The sequence below is a fragment of the Larus michahellis genome, chromosome 2, assembly GCF_964199755.1.
Source record: "Larus michahellis chromosome 2, bLarMic1.1, whole genome shotgun sequence".
In the NCBI taxonomy this organism is placed as follows: domain Eukaryota; kingdom Metazoa; phylum Chordata; class Aves; order Charadriiformes; family Laridae; genus Larus; species Larus michahellis.
Window position 1 is genome coordinate 77,337,493 of NC_133897.1, and position 17,609 is coordinate 77,355,101.

The 17,609-nt window shown below is 37.7% G+C and overlaps 1 protein-coding gene across 2 annotated transcripts in view; it reads right to left on the reverse strand.

Annotated features, from left to right (window-relative positions):
• Positions 1-17,609, reverse strand: part of CDYL (chromodomain Y like) — a 102,619-nt gene that overhangs the window by 39,691 nt on the left and 45,319 nt on the right. For both annotated transcript variants that reach the window (XM_074576036.1, XM_074576039.1), the window contains exon 2: positions 15,696-16,362. In XM_074576036.1, the coding sequence (XP_074432137.1) occupies positions 15,696-16,362 (667 nt within the window). The remainder of the gene's footprint in view (positions 1-15,695; positions 16,363-17,609) is intronic.

Genomic DNA, 17,609 nt, shown 5'->3' on the forward strand with positions numbered 1-17,609 from the left:
GAAAGAAGCACCTAATGAGAGCTGATGATCTTACTCGTGTTGTATTTAATGACATAAGGTGTGGCTGTACAGAAGCAGAACCAGATTATTCTTGGAGATGAACTCAAAAGTTCACAATGCGGTAGCGAAGCACTGGAACAAGCGTTCCTAAGAGGTGTGGAATCTCCATCCTGGCAGATATTTTAAACAAGCCCTGAGCAACCATCACAAGGATATCCAAATGCCTGATGAGAAGCAAAACATTGGATTACCTGCTAGATATTGGTAATAGAGCTGAGTAAAGAATAGGGACATATTTTTCTGTTAAATACTGCCTTTTAAAAGTTGTTTACCGTCTCTCTTCCTGTGACCTGCTATCATATTAGTCTAATGAAGTCAAAAGTTATCTTCCTTCATCAGACAGTTCCAAAAAGTCATATTGACTAATGGCCCAGGCCACATTTTGCTGGGTCTGAATTATAAACTTCTTGGCTGAAGTTTTGAGTCAGTTACTTCCATTCTTGTCATCCAGAGGGACACAGCTGCCAATGTGAAGAGTGGAGATGGCTAAGGGAAATCACCATTAAAAAGACTGTCTTAGCTTAGTTGAGATATAAAGCAATCCTTCCACTGATGTAAAACTCAGTTCAGAGGTTTTTATGTTCATGGATTACATACTACCCATATTTGAAGAAGCTGCTTAGTGACACTGCTTGCTTCTATGAGAAGGGTAGCAGGTTGTTGTATTGTGGACCTCAGAGTTACCTCTGTATCTCTATTCACTGTAATAAGGGCTTTTGCTCAGTGAAGAAACCAGCTCTTTACTACTCTCCACCACTTTACCAGATGTTTTTAGCAGGAAAAAAAAAAAGTAAAAAAAAAAAAATCTTTTCAACGTGCTCTACATCTGGACCATGCTTCTGTAAGCAGCAGTGCCAGTTTCAAGATTCCGCTTTGCCCAGTGCCCGCTGGTTTCAGCCCCTGCTCAGCCCCTTTAAGTGGGCTGGCAGAAATTAAAGGATATGGACAGGAACAAGCAGCCAAAACCATGGAGTGATTAGAGGGACAGACAGAAGGAAAAGAGACGTGCAAGCAGGTGTAGGACGCACTCCTACTTAATGTTTAACCACAGTTCTAAATGGGGGAAAAAGTATAGCTGGCTTGGGCTAGGCTGCCTACTAGAAATCTCTTGGCTGGTATTTCTCCTTTCCCTCAAGGAAGCTGTATAGACTGAAGAATTTGAAGAAGCTGCATGCAAGAGGCAGAACGAAACTGGGGAAGACACTTTAGCAAGGCACAGGAAAAAACACTTAAACACTTTCTAGAGAGAAAAATCTGGCAAAAATTTCAGGACCTTTCCCACCTTTAAGAGGGCTCCGTGCAGGGAACCTGAGGATATTCCAGAAACCAACTTCCAATAATTTGAAGTCTAAAATATTTTCCTTACATTTGCAGAACTTCATAGCCTAGATAATGCAAGGAAAAAAAAAATGCAGTGTGTTTAAGAGACTTCTATCTTAAAATCTATTCACATTGGATCTCCCTAGCTTGGACCTCCTATGGGAATCTTTACAGGCTACAGCTAGGCTTGATGCACACAAAATTCAAAAATCTCTCTGGTCATATTCTATTCCATAGGAATTGCAACAACAACAAAATATTCCACAATAAGCCCACAACAAAACAAAACAACCCCAAGCCTTTTTTGTTAAAAAGGGAAACAACAAAAAACCCTCTATAATTCTCTTGCATTCATAAAGCCCCTTATGCCAACTCAGCTTTCACATGCAAGAGAAAGCCCAGAGTTTATGCTACAGAGGTTTAGCAAGGCATCGTCTGAGCCCACCTCTACTCTCTTCCTCAGTTGAGAAGGACAGTAAAGGAAGAAATAGCTAATAGTGAAAGCAAGCCCCTTAGCAGGATGACCTCAACAGAAGTTTTAATAACCAGCCTACACAGTTTTTCACTGTCGGCATACTCAGGCAATCAGGGAGGCATAACAATCTGCATGGGTCTTGGCGGGAGGAGCAGAGGTTGCCAGAAGGAAGTGTTTGGAAAGCACATTACCAGGGCTAGGCTATGTGTACATGGCTGAAACATAAGCTGCTTTTCTGCAAGCAAGCTCTTTTAATAGGAATCCAGTTTATTTATTTATTCAGAAGCAGATGGCATCCTCTCAAGACGTTATGCAGAACATGACACACAAAACAAGTATTTTCATCTGAGCATATTTTTTCTAATCAACTCCCTGCTATTCAGCATTAAATGACAAACAAAAATTTAGTCTCCAGAGTCTGGTAATACTCTAGGCTAACTCAAGCTAACCCAGGATATAGCAGTAAGTGATGAAATGTAATGACTTGTAATACACTAGACCACAGAATAGATGACCTCAGTGTCTTTTGACTTAAATGTTATACAAAAAAAAAGCATTCCAACTGCAGGGAAAAAAATTTACAAATTGCAGCCTCCGTGCTGATGAGCACATTTGATGGACGAATCCCATGACCTAAGGTTAGTCAGAAGTGCCTATTGCAACTTTTTTTATTTATACAAAGGAAAACAAGAGGCAAGGAATGCTATTATAAAGCATGTTAGTAATACTGCCATGCAACCACTGTATTGTAGGGTTGTGTATGACATTGCTGATAGCTTTCATGTTATGTTTTTATGCAATTCCTCCTGAATCATGACCTGTAATCACCATTCACTGCAAAGCCTAAGCAACCACTACAAAGACTTGTGGAAGGATCTCATGTTGAAGAGACTACATACAGACAAAACATAATTTAGAAGGAAGCCAAATACTACGAAACAGTCCCCTCTCATGAACCTCCCTGCTCCACACCTCAACTCCGAGACCACCATGTGCCACCTTTAATAAATACTACATGATTCCCTTTTAATAGGGAAGTCATATATACCCAAGTGTGTTGATGTACAGAGGTTCATTTACCACACAATAATGCAATGCAGTACACCAAAAGTGACTCATCCTCCCATTACAGCCTCATACAACACATAATTAAAATATAAGGGACTCCCACAAACTAAAGTAATTTTAGCATTTTCTGCATTATTTTCCAATAGTTTAACAATTTATTTGTTTTGCTTTTAAAGAAACATTGCCAACAGCTGCTCCTGCGCACACCGTCCCGAGACGGATAAGCCATTGCTCAAGAGGGAACGGGCCTGGGAGAGCTGGTGCTGCCAGGCGGGGCACACCATCGCTGCAGGAAGCATGGGGCAGCTGCTGCTAGCAGCTTCCCTCCTACAAGCAGGACCTTCAAGCCTGGATCCCTGGGAGGCAGGTCAAGGGAAGGACTTCAGGACTTAGAGCGCATTCGCTGCTCAAACAGTTCTCCATCTCCTTTGGGAAAGGGCAGCAGACTGCAAAGGTGGTTGGATCCTCTGTGCCCAACTCTACCCGTGTGCTGCCTATGGGGATCAACTCTTAAGTACTAGATGTTAGAAGAAAAAAGAAATTGGATCTTCTTCCAAATTAACTTCATCTCAAGGAGACTTGTATCCAAAGTTCTCATGATCAAGAATGATAAAAGTTTGCAAAATCGTAGCTGTATTAGTAAGAAATTTTAACATCCTATTTCTCATCTTATAAAGGTAAATTGAATAGGTATATATAAAACAGTTTAAGTGTGAATACTCCATTTCTTACCAATGACTTACTCTCACTTTACTTTCTTGTGTCTGAACACGGCTAAGAGTAAAAAAGCAAAACTTATGTTTTGTTCAAATGTGTAATTCTTATTTTTAGAACTTATTTTTAGAACAGTTTGGGCCATTATTATTTGGATGACTTTGCCTAACTCAAGTGCCCTTGAGAAGATGAGCCTGCATTACTACTTTTCCCCTCTCTGCTTCACCTAGAATGCTGAAAAGACTTAACAAGCATGCAAATATTGTTGGAGGTGGCCAAGGAAACTTAAAACTTAAATTTTTCATATTTGTGAAATTTTTCTTCTTTAGTTTTTGATATTGAAGTGGATGCCCAGACAATTTCCAAGCATTGCCAAACAGACTGATTTTGTGTTGTCTCTCCCAATGTGGTAGTGCGTAACTAAGACAGTGACTGAGAACCCTGAACTCCAATAGCTCCATATGAAGGAGCCAATAAGCTTCAATCTTCCTCCTTGGTCTGTCCCTTCCACAAATAACCCTATGGAAATCCAGCCAACTAACAGCTCAACATTAGTGAAAACCTAGCAAACTAGCTGGTAAATTCAGACCTATCTGCACCTCTTTTTGAGGTGCAAAAACCCCCAAACTCTGAATGTGCATCTCTCGAGATATGAAGATTTTTTTAAAATCATTTACCCCCTCACCCATTATAACTGAAAAATAGTGAAATCAAGGTAGTCATTTTTTGTATTTAGTCTTTAATTGCTTCCTGATGAGAATAAAAGCCCCCTGTGTAAACTAGGGAGCTTACAATTCACCATGATTATGAAAATTCAGAAGTGGAGGAGGACGTTACTTCCTCCTTTAAGAGAAGAAGAGAGTATGCTCCCATTCTCATCCCTTCCTCTGTTGGGCTTCACTTTATCTAACTCTAGATAAAAGTTTCTTTCCATGAATGTAGAAATACAGTAAACAAAATTTCAATTGTATATTTTTCTTCACAATTCTTCACACCATTCTTCCACTTTTTTGAAATATATGATCTTATTTTAAACCAGTCCATTAAATGCCTAAGCATAAAAAGCTTTATCACTGAAATGGTACATTATTTAATTTCTTGATTTGATCATTCTGCAGTATCTAAGTGATGTAAATGAGACTGATTTGAGGTACAACATTGGGCAGAGCACTTCTAGGATCTCACAGCAATTTCTGCAAAATCTAAATGTAAAAAAAACAAATGTCAAACCAGTTTACCTACCTAACCTCACCCCCTACAAAAAGTTTTCACTCCTTCTAAGTCAAGCTGCAGTACAATTAGAGCAGAATTACAAGAGTATCTGTGAAAACTGGACACATACCAAGGAACTTACTGACCTACAAACAATGTCTGTAAAAGCGTACAATGATCACAGAAATATCACTCTGCAACCAACAGAAATCGTCCTTAACTGCTGAGGATCGCCAGGGATGCTGGAGTATCCCAGTTTTCATCCAAAGGCTCCAAAAGCCTCCCCAAGGGTCTTCCCTAACCCTGACACAGTGCTGCCAAACTCACCCCTGTGCCGATCCCTCCTCCCTGGGCAGGGGAAGAGCAGGTCCAGTGGTTTAACAAGGGTGCTGGCATCATCGCAGCGCTCAGCCAGCAGACAGAGAAACAAACGAGCATATACGACCAGAGGGGAAAAAAAAAAAAAAAAAAAGACAGGAATACCTAGTCAAACTGTAATTAACACCTATCAAAAATTGTCTCAGTATAATGGATTTTTCTTTTTGGAGTCCTCAAAGAATACGAAGCATATCCAAAGAATATATCAAGTACTTATAGTAGGAAGATAGGCTAATATTTAAGTATATTAAACAAAATATTAAAAAAAAAATCAACACATAAAAGACTGAAACATTTGAAAATGTGATCATCAAGTTTAACTGAGCTGTTGAAAGATCATAGCATAGCTTATTCTTATGCTGGATAAATATTAAAATATTAGACAAAATTACAGCAAAATTATAGAGATGTTAATGCTATGTCAACTACAGACCCACTAAGAGACTGTTATACAGGTTTATCCTGAAATAAATTTTATTTAGTATTACCTCCACCCTTTTTAACCTGAACATATGTAAGTATATGGTCTATTTGTATTACATTACCCTACTAGGTTTGTAATTTATAATACACAGTAGTGCAGTAATAATTTCTTCATATTACACTTTAACTGAAAAAAATTATCTAACAATGTGATAAAAATTAATTTGTTATCAGGCTTCATACCAGGAATTTGAAAATAGAAAACAAAATACTTTTAAAAAAGCTGGGAATAAACGCAACTTTTTTACAAGAATTCACTGTCTTCTCAAAAAGAAAGCTCACACAATTGCAATTATATCTTTTACTATTTTGTTAAGCAAATTTGAGTATTACTGACGCACATAAAACTTTTAATAGAGCACGGAGTGCTCCTCAACATTTCATGCATCAATCACTAATCTACTAATATATCTTATTCAATTATAAGATGGCATTTCAAAATGGACTACGCCAACAAAACAATAACCCTTAACTACGACATGATATAACAAGAGTAATAATGATTTTTTGAAGATGACCACTGTGCCAGAGTAAAAAGTAATACTAGAATAGAAGGGAATTAAGAGCAAAATACCTTAACATACCATTATAACAGCTCCGTTTTCTTCCTCAAAGTGACACAACAAGACAAAAAATAAAGATCAGCTGGGAATACTGATTGTTTTAGCTTGTATTACTTTACCAGAAGACTTGGAGCTCAACCTTTAATGTTAGCTAGCTACATCTGTATTTGGAAATGGAAATCAAAAGAAATCTGATTTCCAAAAATGCAGAGCATCAGCACTTCCCTGTGAAGTCAATAAACATAATAGGTATCTAAACCATCAATTGAAAAAAAAAAATTAAAAAAATCATACCATTGATTTGTCGTGTGTCTTAAAGACACTTATGCTTGAATAATTTTACCCATTGCATTCAAAGTTCATTAAACATAACATGCTTGTTACTTTTTCCTTTTACTTTATGGCTTCTAAAGGGTTGTTGAATCTAGCATTCCAGAAACAGAAAGAAAACCTTTGAAATTAACATTTCCTCCGATACTTAAGAGCAGAAACATCAAGTTTCAGAAAACCTTCATTTCAGAGTACTTATTCCAGCATAGGTCCTGGATCCTGACGACCCCTAGTTTGGGCAACCACTTCATTTACTATCATTACTATCTTATAGTACCCGATAATTTGAGAAAACCCATTATCTCACTGTATAGGTATTACAAAATACATATTTTTTAATTAATTATAAGACGATTTATTTATTTATTTTTTATACATACCTCTTTTAAAATAGAAAGCTTCACACTTCCTGCAAGAACATAAGCAATATGTCTAAATTTCTTTTTTCTCCCTCTCATGTATTTAAAAAGGTTTTTGTGCTGCTCCATTGCTCGTGCTCAGACAGGTCATTTCTAAAAACACCCCCCCAACCTAATTGACTATACAGGACTCAATAAAGCTGATGGAACAAAAAGCACTGTCAACGTGCAAAGCAAAGAAACAAGAAAACAAAATGTCTCACTAGCTTTCAATAATGGGAATGAAAGATGTATTCCCTTCAGATACAGGATTTTTTTTATTATTGTTGTTTTATAACCTCTTTGTTCTTGTTGTACCAGCTTTCATCAATGGCTTGGCCTTGATTCTCGAAGTATGTTCTGGAAGTTCACCTGGACGCTTCTCACAAGCAACTAGTCTGAGAAGGCAGCCAGCCAGTTTCTCCACTCCCTCCCATTCTTGCCCATTTTAAAAATGATATAGCATTCGAAGTTGAAATTTGAAGGAGAGCATCAAAGACACGATGCCAGCCAACACGTATTCACCGATTCATTATACACCAAGCTTGAATGAAGAGTAGTGACAAATGTGTGTAACAGAGAAACCTTGAGAACTTCTTTAGTTCAATATTAAGCCAAGTCGTCTTGGAGTTGCCCTCAGCAGTGTTTAGATATTCCTATCTGAACAACTACTTACTTTCTTTAGTTGTCTCTTTCAAGGAATATTTCCAAAGAAAATAAATGACAATCTGTACTTCTTTATTCACTGTTTCACTGAGATGTTCGAAGAACTCTTAATAAAATAGTAAGATGCCCTCTCTCCTCTTCTTCTATGTTAAATCTTAGAAATTCCCAGTTTTCAGATGTGTTCAAACAGAGAATATTCTAATTCAAAGCACTAGTGTTTATGATTTGCCTTTGTTTCTTAAAGGCATCTAAAATATAATACTTTAAAGCATTTTAAATTAAAAATATTTACTACATAAAAAACAAAAGGTTTTTTATGCATTCTAAGATTTCAAAATTAAGAAAATAATTACTAGAGCAGAAATAACTATTTGATAATTTGTGGCCTAATGCATTTCAGTGTATGTTCTTAAATAAGTTTACTATATAAATGGTATATACAGCAGCTAATTTAGATATGTTTGATTTGAAAAACTGCATAGAGTATCACAATTATACAGCTTCTGCATTTATTTTCTTTTAAATAGCCGTTTCCAGCTGTTATCCAGGCAGCTAGCTTTAAAAAAATAAATAAATTAAAAATCTCAGTTATGCATCTCCTTGAATCTAACCATTTTGTCTCTTTCATAAGCATTGATGGAAAAAACCTCTAATAGTTTATTTACTAATTCTTTCTATGATATTTTATCCCACCTGTAACAGTCTCCCTATGAGGATGTTTTCTTGACTGAAGGTTTAACTGTACTCTCATCATATCCCTTTTTTATTTTAAGTAGATTAAGTGATCTAGGCAAATCTTCCCTGAACTATATTACGATTGTTTTGGTCCATTTTTTATGGATTTTTGTATCAACCTATTAAGATTAATCTTCTTTTCAAGAGAACACAGATTCATAATGACAGTTTTACATAGCAAACATACGTTCCATCCACTTCACAGACTTAACAGTGATGGGAGCTGTAATGATTGAAACAGCAAGAGACTAAAAAAGTTGCTGGTTACTCTGCCAGGCACAATCGAAAAGGGTACCGCATTGGTATTTCTGATTGTGCTTCACATTTCTGCTTTATTATCAAAAGCTGTTCTGAAGTTCTACAGTTTTGACAACGGTGGAAGAAAAAACCCACAATCTAGCTCAACACTTTTGTTCTATCACACAGTCTGATCTTCACATTTTCTCTGCATAGACGTATGCAAAGTAAGTTTCATTTGTCTTTTTTTTTTTTTCTTCTTTGCTTCATTGTGCTTCATCTTTCTTAAGTTTTGACAGGTATATCAAACACGTCCTCTGAAATTACTTTTCTCTCATATTGGTACAAGTACTGTAGGAGGACGTAACAGCTGAGTAGTCAAGTGGTATGTAGACTACAGATCCTCAGTCTGTGTAAACTGATGCAACTTCAGAAGAACTGCACAGCTACAAGCATTATGTTTACCCGTGGGCCTGCAGATGTAATAGAAATTTCAGTGAAAATAACAGGTGGTTTCCTATCAACTTGGGTTGAGCATTTTATATCCAAACTGAGAATTTCTTGAGAACTTTCTTTCCCCCACCTTTTTTTTTTTTTTTTTTTAAAATACGTTATATCCAGAGTTCACATTAAAGGCTTTTCAGGGACAGAATTAAAACAAGGAAAAAGCATATCTCTGTCTCCCTCCCCAGGGACACATCCTCTCCTTCATTGTCGCTTCCAGAAGGCTAATAAAAATGAGCCTGTCCTTAAAGGAGCAGTTAGTTAGGCCCTGTTATAACCTGGGGCTGGGGAAGCGAGGAAAAGGAATGGGACCACTCTTCAAAGTTTTACATCAGTTTAGCATCACCAACATAGCATCCAACTGATGCATCTAGGCTCTAAAGTAGTGGAGGATGGCAGAAGGCAGAAAAAGCAAGAAACCAGTCACTTACGCCTTACGTTCTTGGGAAGACAGCCTTAAAACTCAAGCAAACCCTGCACTTAAATCCTGCTTTATTATTATGATAATCAATTGACATATGTCAATATGGCCTGGAAAATGAGAGGTTTTCAGAAGAAGCTCTCAATCCTGGAGCACCACGTAAAGTCACAATAATCTGTACCAGAAACTGCACAAGCAATGGGGCCAGAGACAAAAAACTAGAACAGCATAGGGTAACGGATCAATTTTACATGTAATACAGACCATCCCGTCTACCATATTACTTAACACTTTTGTATTTATATTAAGCTAGAAAATACAGATAAACAAGAAATTGGCAGCAATTCAGAATATTATTTTAGTTAAGAGTAAAGAAGCTGAAGAACTTGAAAATGACTTAAGAGTAATACAGATGGAAAATCTGATGGTAGGTTAAATTGTTGCAATGCAGTACATAAGGAAAGTAATAATGTGAACTCTTAAAGAATAGAATCTAAATAAAATGTAACTTCTGAAGAAAAAAAACACACCACAGGTGTCTTTAAGGTTGATTAAATGAAAACTGTTTTACTCTTTACTCTTAGTGATTTGTTAAATGCATACACAATAGAAAAAATACAAAATTACACACCGCTGCGTTTGACAAAGAAGTTTAACTGGCAATTTCAGAAGTTAGACAGGCTTTACAAAGGATTTTAACCTATTTCAAAGGCTTTTGTTTGCACTAATAAAATACTTGGTTACTTTCCAGATCACTCAGCAAAGATCAAGCCACCATCCAAGTGCAACATACAAACACACTCAAAAAGGAAGTTCCTGTCTTAGGGCTATTTTTGGAATCACATTTTACTACTTAACCAAAACAAAAACAAACAAAAGGAGGGCTCAGAACTGCTTCTGTCCTTCCAGGACACCCAAAAGAAATACGACAAACTGTAACACATCACACCAACTTTCCTTCAGTTCTACTTGTCCGCTCTAATTCACACCGCAATGAGCTCCTGCAACTCTCTGCTCGCTTTTGGTTTTTGAGAGGATTATATGCCTAACTTGTGGTCCATCAGGACAATTAATGTGGTTCACACCCAACACACCTTTGTCAACTGCTACACTCTTCCCATGGGACTCCTGAGGGTGGCCTAATGAGCTGTGCTAGTGACAGTGGACTGTTTCTCATGTAATGCCGAACACCCAGGCACATACAGGGAGAGGGAAGAAAGTACCTGGGAGAATTTATCTGGGAGGGAGCTGGGTGAGCTCCCCTCACCCTAAGGAACAGAGAGCGGCTGAATTCCTTTCAGCTCGGCTTTGTATTGTATTGAGAACATACATTTCTCCCTGGTTCCAGTAGCCTCTGTAAGCGCTTCTACGCTTGCTTGGTTCCTGTTGAGACTAAAGCTATCAGACACTTAACCAAACAACAGATACTATTTTCCTTGGGTGTTAGAGTGGATTTTTGGTTTTCTGAATCTGTGGTTTTTAATCCCATAAGCTGCTCGGGGTAAGGGAGAGAAGAGGTAACAAACAGAACTTAAGTTCAATCATTTTTCTCCTGATGCCTGGCTTTTCTTTTGGTGCTAATACCATTGTTTTGAGATAAAACCAGCAGTATTATCCAACTGAAAAATCAGCAGACACACTTGTTTCTTGTAGGATGAAATACTACAATCATCTTTGTATTGTCAGACAGACAATTGCTCCTGAAAGTTATTAATCTGAACTAATACGTGCAAGGAGGGAGATGTTAATGCCACTGTGCATGCTGGTGGTGCTTGTCTAACAAGTGATGTAGTTAACTCCATTTCTTGTATTTCTTCTCTTCCTGTATGCCAGCCACCAGCCTGCCTTATTCTAATTATAACAACATATGCAGCTAGATTTTGCTTGCTCATTTTTATACTTTGAGCTTTGCATGCCTTTCTGCCCAAAATCTCCCTTCTTGTGGCATTTATTCTCAATTACATCCACATGTTGGACATTGTTAGATGAATAAAAACTGTAGCAACTACAGGGTGACCAAGAAAAAAAATACAGCAAGGCAACTAGAATTTGCCAAGCAATAGTATTCACCTAGTTTATGATCAAGTTTTGCAGAAGGTGAACAATCAATCCGATCTTTTATTCCTTTCTAAAATTGCAAGACAACTCCTCTCTAGCCTTGTATGACTGACAGATTAGATTCCCTATACAGTTTTCACTTCTTGTGTACTCTATTAAATAGAAGTTCCCTGGCTATTTATGAGTGTACTACGCCTAAAACTTTTGCAATAAAATTTCTAAGCTAAGTTTTTATTCAATTTTGATGAAGGAAGCTTTCAAAAATTTTAAAGGTATCAGAACCTATTGGTAGACATGAAATCACTTTTTTGTTTTGCCTAGCTTTGAGTAATATGCATTGCTTGTAGGTACCATTAACAACTTTTCAACAACACTCAGTTTTTTGGCGGCATTTTTCTGTTTCATTCATCCACTTAAGGATCGCTTCTATTAACTTTTAGCAGCAGCTGATGATGACCACATATTTCAACAAAACAGAACCCCAGCAACGTTCATTCAGTGATCTATTCCCACTTCTTACATATATCACCCTCCTTAGACTTGTATGTAGTATATTACTCCACCAACTTCTTTTCAAGGCCAAGCCTTTAAAATATGAACATTCAATACAATGATTTTCTTTGTTTAAAAATATACTTTGGACAGCAGCTAGATTTTAGTGTGCAGAAACCACCAACTCCCAGAGCAAACATTACTGTTATTTTATTCCCCTAGCGCCCCTACATATTTGTATAAATATTTTCTAGTTGCCTTTTCTGAGACTGTAGGAACTTTGGAAAAAGAACTGCATCATGGCAGTTTGTCTCCTGAATAGCATGACTAGGTGTTACAATAATACTAATATTTCCTAGTAATTGCAGTCATGGGATTCTCCTGTGCATACAAGTTTTTTTCATGGTGTGTACTCTTATTAAAAATTACATTAAAAATGAAAAATAAAAAATCAAGGCTGGGAAAAAACAAATAAAGAACAGACTAAATGCTGAAGAGTTGCACTATCCTGAAGTAGGACTAAAAAACCAACATGACTCACAATTCGAAAGTAGTCATAGCAATAATCTCAAAATTAGAACCACCGTTTTCATATTAAAATTTTAAATTATTTTTCAATATTATTTTGAAAATATAAATCAAAATGTAAGTCACCTGTAATTAAAAAACTTGTCTACATTTTTTTGAAGTATATGTATTTTTCTAGAATCTTTCAAAATTATGCTTTCCAATTAGTGATTTCTGTTTTGACTGTGTTTTTCCAATGAAAATGTTTTGATAAAAAATTTCTAAACCAGCTCAAGTAAAAAGTTATTTTCCAAAACATACTTTTGTCTTCCTGACAGCATCATCCATGTGGAAGTAGGAACTCTTAAAATTAACAGAAGGTGTATGCGGAGGAGGTGGGAAGTTTGGAAAGAGTGTTCCGAATGCCAGATCTATCATCTGTATTACTAATATGTCAGATCTGGTGCGTATGAAGATAAAAGTATGAATTTGATGATGCTTCTGTAAAATGAATACATCTCATGATGTATGATTCCTGAGGTGGTATCAAAAATGTGATGAGGTGTCCATTTAAGACAGGAGGAATGTCCTGAGTAAGGAGTGAAACAGGATGCTGAACCGTGACAGCCCCACGCAGGGGAGGGAGGGAAGCATCGATTTACTACATTTTAATGAATAGCAGTGTGAAATTAAAAATAAAAACAGCAAGGAGAAGAGTGCAGCTTTAATGAAGAGACAGAGAATAGGTCAGATCAGAAAGCTCCAAGGCCAAGCTAGTTGTAGGAGACAGGGCTGCCTCTCTTGTCTTCTCTCTAAATAAAGGTCCACTCTGGCCAAGCAGAATGGCTGAGTTGGAGCCTGGGTTTCTGTGAGAAAGATATCTGCCCAAGAAATCCTAAAAAGCTAGAAAAAGAAACTGATGTCAGATATAAACACAAAGTATTTTTCTTTTGCAACTTTGTTTCTAAGTTTTATAATCAGCTAATTACTGTGCGATTTGTATGTTACCCCCCAAAGTGTTGCAGATGAGCATAACTGCCTGCAAAGCTGAAATAAATTTGGATATTTGGCATCCAGTTCCCAGCAGCACAGCTCAGCTTGGGGATTGAAAGGGGTGTTTCAGAACAGAGAGGGAAAGCCTCAGTTAATGCACTTGAACTAATATCCCTCCTGTGGTAGATAGAACGTAGAAACACATTGTATATTTTTGGGTAACCACATATTGTGGCTGTCTCCTTGGCTCTCCTGTTTTTTGATCTACACCTTAAGGTCATAGGAAAAGGTAAGCATGATGTCATATTGTCATCATCCCTAGGGTCATTCGGTAGCTTTCAATTTTAGTTGCCCAGACAAATGCCTATGAAGAGCTGAAGGAGGTAGTGGCAGTTGAAGAAATTGTAACATCTCAGCGAAACAGATAAATGCACCTCAGCTACTATTTTCTGTGTCACTACCGTTCCGGTGCAGGTCTTTCCACTTCCACTTGATGCCCTGTAACTGGGCCCTCGCTGTACCGTTATTACCAGAGTGAAAGGTTAGTGGGAATGATTTAATCATTTGTGGTTACTGATTTACTCAAGAAGTTCCTATGTGTCCCACTTTTTTTTCTAAATGCCATAAGGCAAAAAAACAGGATGCCAAAGGCAGCACTTACCAACCACTTCACTAGGAACAGCACCATACTCCAAAATGCATATTAATTATCGCAAAACCGTCACAAGCGCAAACACACTCCTCTACCTCACCTACTCAGAAAACTCACATACTGGCATCTCTTGAATTTTCCCCTCCAGCTTTGTTTACATCCTCTGAGATTTACATTCCTTCTTTAGCCCATGCAAAGGAAGAGATATTCCTGGCATCCGTGTGTGCATTACCATGGTTACCTAGTTCATCTGCAGCAAAATGGGTTGGTCCGTGACCTGACACCACAGCTCCAGGAGCATACTCCTCCCTTGTCCACTGCTTTGCAGCCTCTCCTGCTGCAGCTTTTTTTTTTTCCCCAGAAAATCTGAAAGCAAGCAACAGTGTGGCACCCAACACAAAGTATCCCAAAGTCTTCAACACATTTTTGTGCCTACGTAGTTTGTCTGTAAACATGTTTTTTGGCAGGCCCAGGTCCTTGGTTTTCAAGCAATTTTTCCAGCAAGCCAGCAGCAATAGCATACCTGCATATTTTACCTGCTGCATATTATTTGCAGATGCAGTATTACACTTGAAAACGTAGCCCCAGAAGCATGCTTAAGAGAACACGTGTGACTACACAACAACCCGGGTCTGTCGGGGAAGAACAGAAGTTTGGGGCACAAGAATGAAGTCTTAAATGAGGGTCTCACTTGACTGGGGTAACAAACGGCTTCCTCCAACAAAAGCAGTTTGGGTTTCATTGGTGTCACAAATTTGTCAGTTTCTTCAGGTTGTACTGTAATCTACCGAGATATTAACAAGCCAGGCATCAAACCTAAATAAACTCTCAATATCAAATGAGGTATAAACAACAAAATATTGATAAAATATAATGAAGACAGAACTCAGTCCAGGCAGAAGGCATATGTATCTCCACTACTGGGTCAAATTTCACTGAAACAAAACTAACCAACTTGGGTTTTTAAGCAATGTCATTTTCTCAGTTTTTTTTCCCAGGCAATATTTATAACAAAATAGATATGTAAAATGTTAGGAAGAATCCCCGCTCACCTCATTCATCTGTTGCCATAATTTATGTTTCTAATATTAATAACAAATTTGACCTATTTAAAGAAACTTAAAGCAATGATATAATCTCTGGAAGCGGTACACGGAGTATGTGTACCACACAATGTCAAGGCAAACACAGATGTATCTTGTGGTGATTCTGAAAACACAAATACCAATGAATCTCTGCGAGGAAAGCAAAAGCTGGCAAAATTCGAAATGGCTTTGTAGTCATATAGTTATGTAAAATAAAGTTGTGAAGTTCTCCAGACTTGATTTAACATGGCTGAAACAGAGTGGGTAATTTGTTTGCATCTGAACGGCAAATAAGATCAGTCAAATGAAAAATGTACACAAAAATGACCAACTTGTGCACGTACCTTTTCCATTTATTGTTAATGCTGATGCAATTGTGGCTGTTACTGGCACTGGCAACTGTGGCACTAACGGATGTATCCTTGGTCGGCTCCCCATCCTAGCACGCTCTGCACCAGGTCCTAATAAAGCTCCCACTGGTTTTTCTGCTCCTACTTCTGGTGCTACAGAGTCTTCTTGATCCTGCTCTATATGGTCCATTTTTTCCGGGCTTTCATTCTGGAAGCCATCAACTGTTGTCCGGCTCTTAATTGGACTTTTGGGCACGAGGATTTTAATACCTGATTTTGCAAGGTCCATATTTTTCCTTCCAGAAAGAGACGGCGAATTGTTTTTCCGGAACTTCTGGGTGGCAGAAAAGAGTTGACTATTTTTTGACTCATGGTCTTTACCCATAACTAAAGATTTAGTGGATGTCTTTGAAAAAGAACTATTGGTAGATCTAGAAATTTGTTTTCTGGCATTATTTGGAGAGGTCCTGTTTGTCCTGGTTAATGTGCTTTCTTTCTGCTTTTCATTGTGGCGCCTGTTAAATTCATGTATATATTCCTCACAATTAACAAGGTGCTGTTCTGGCTCCCATGTATCATCTTCACTGTCGTATCCTTTCCATCGCACTAAATACTCTGTTTTTCCCTTCTTGTTTTTCCTCTTGTCAACAATTCTTTCTACCTGTTAAAAGGAAAATTCAACATTAGACATGGGCAGATATACAACTCAAGTGAGAAACCTGAATGCAAATAATCTGTTAAGTGTAGACAGATTTAGAAATGCTCTTGCAGTTTTGTAATTTTGTATTGTAGCTCTATAGCTTACTGTCTTTCACTGCTGACTGGAAATTCCTCTTTAAACTTCAGACTGTTACTTCCCTATCATAAAAGATGTTCTAAAATATCATAATTGTTCTTCAGTAAGTATTTTGCGTGCACAAACATCTGAATATGACACATCACGGTTGACAATCAGCACTGGCCCCAGCGAAGTTTTGACACCAACTTCAACATAGATAGGATTTCCCTCTCTGAATACAGAGATCACATTTAAATATGCTGTATAAATACAGTAGGTTACAAAACTTGTCAATTTGATATTGTTTGAATAATTTGCTTGCTTAGCATAAGGCATATGTGAGAATCTCTTACCTACAATGAGCTATCCCATAGCTACCAGGCACAATATGGTACAGCTCAGAAATTGGGGCAAATACAGAAGATTTTTTTAGAGGCTGTTCTTGTGAAAACAGAGAACTTGTTTTGGCCAGAGTCTTTGATAGACATACTTGAACAAATTACCATGCCTCACTTATCTGCAAATAGAGACGATATTTATGTCACGAGTATTAACCATGCACATGCTAAAACTGCACGTGGGACCCACAGGCTAGAGGAATTCAGGCACTGGGGTAAAGCCGACAGGGCAGACAGCAGCAGCTGCAGGGACAGAGGCTCATGCCTCGTACCAAAACTCATGCCAGTCATGCTAGTCCTGCAGAAGGGGAATTCTTTTACAGAAAGAAAGATGTAAGTGCAAGGCTAGTCTTAGGATTTTCCCTTTTTATTTCATTTTTCCTACCCAGGCTGATCCTTCTGGTAAACCCTCCAGCCCACTTCAGTTATGGGACCAATACAGCTTTCTTCCCCATCTCTACCTTCCTTTTGGTTATTTGAAAAAAAAAAAAAAAAGACGGTGGAGGGGGAGTGATGGGACTATCACTTACCAATTTAAATCCTAGCCCCTCATGAACAAAGACCACACATGTAAGCTAAGATCACATGTACCCATGTACCTAGGAGAACCTCTGAAGACCAGTAACATTTACTGGAGTGGCATTAACCGAATGGAATGTCTATAGAACAGTTGGAAGGAAGGAAGGAAAATACGGGTATGTATGGTATTCACATATATGATTCATTACCGAA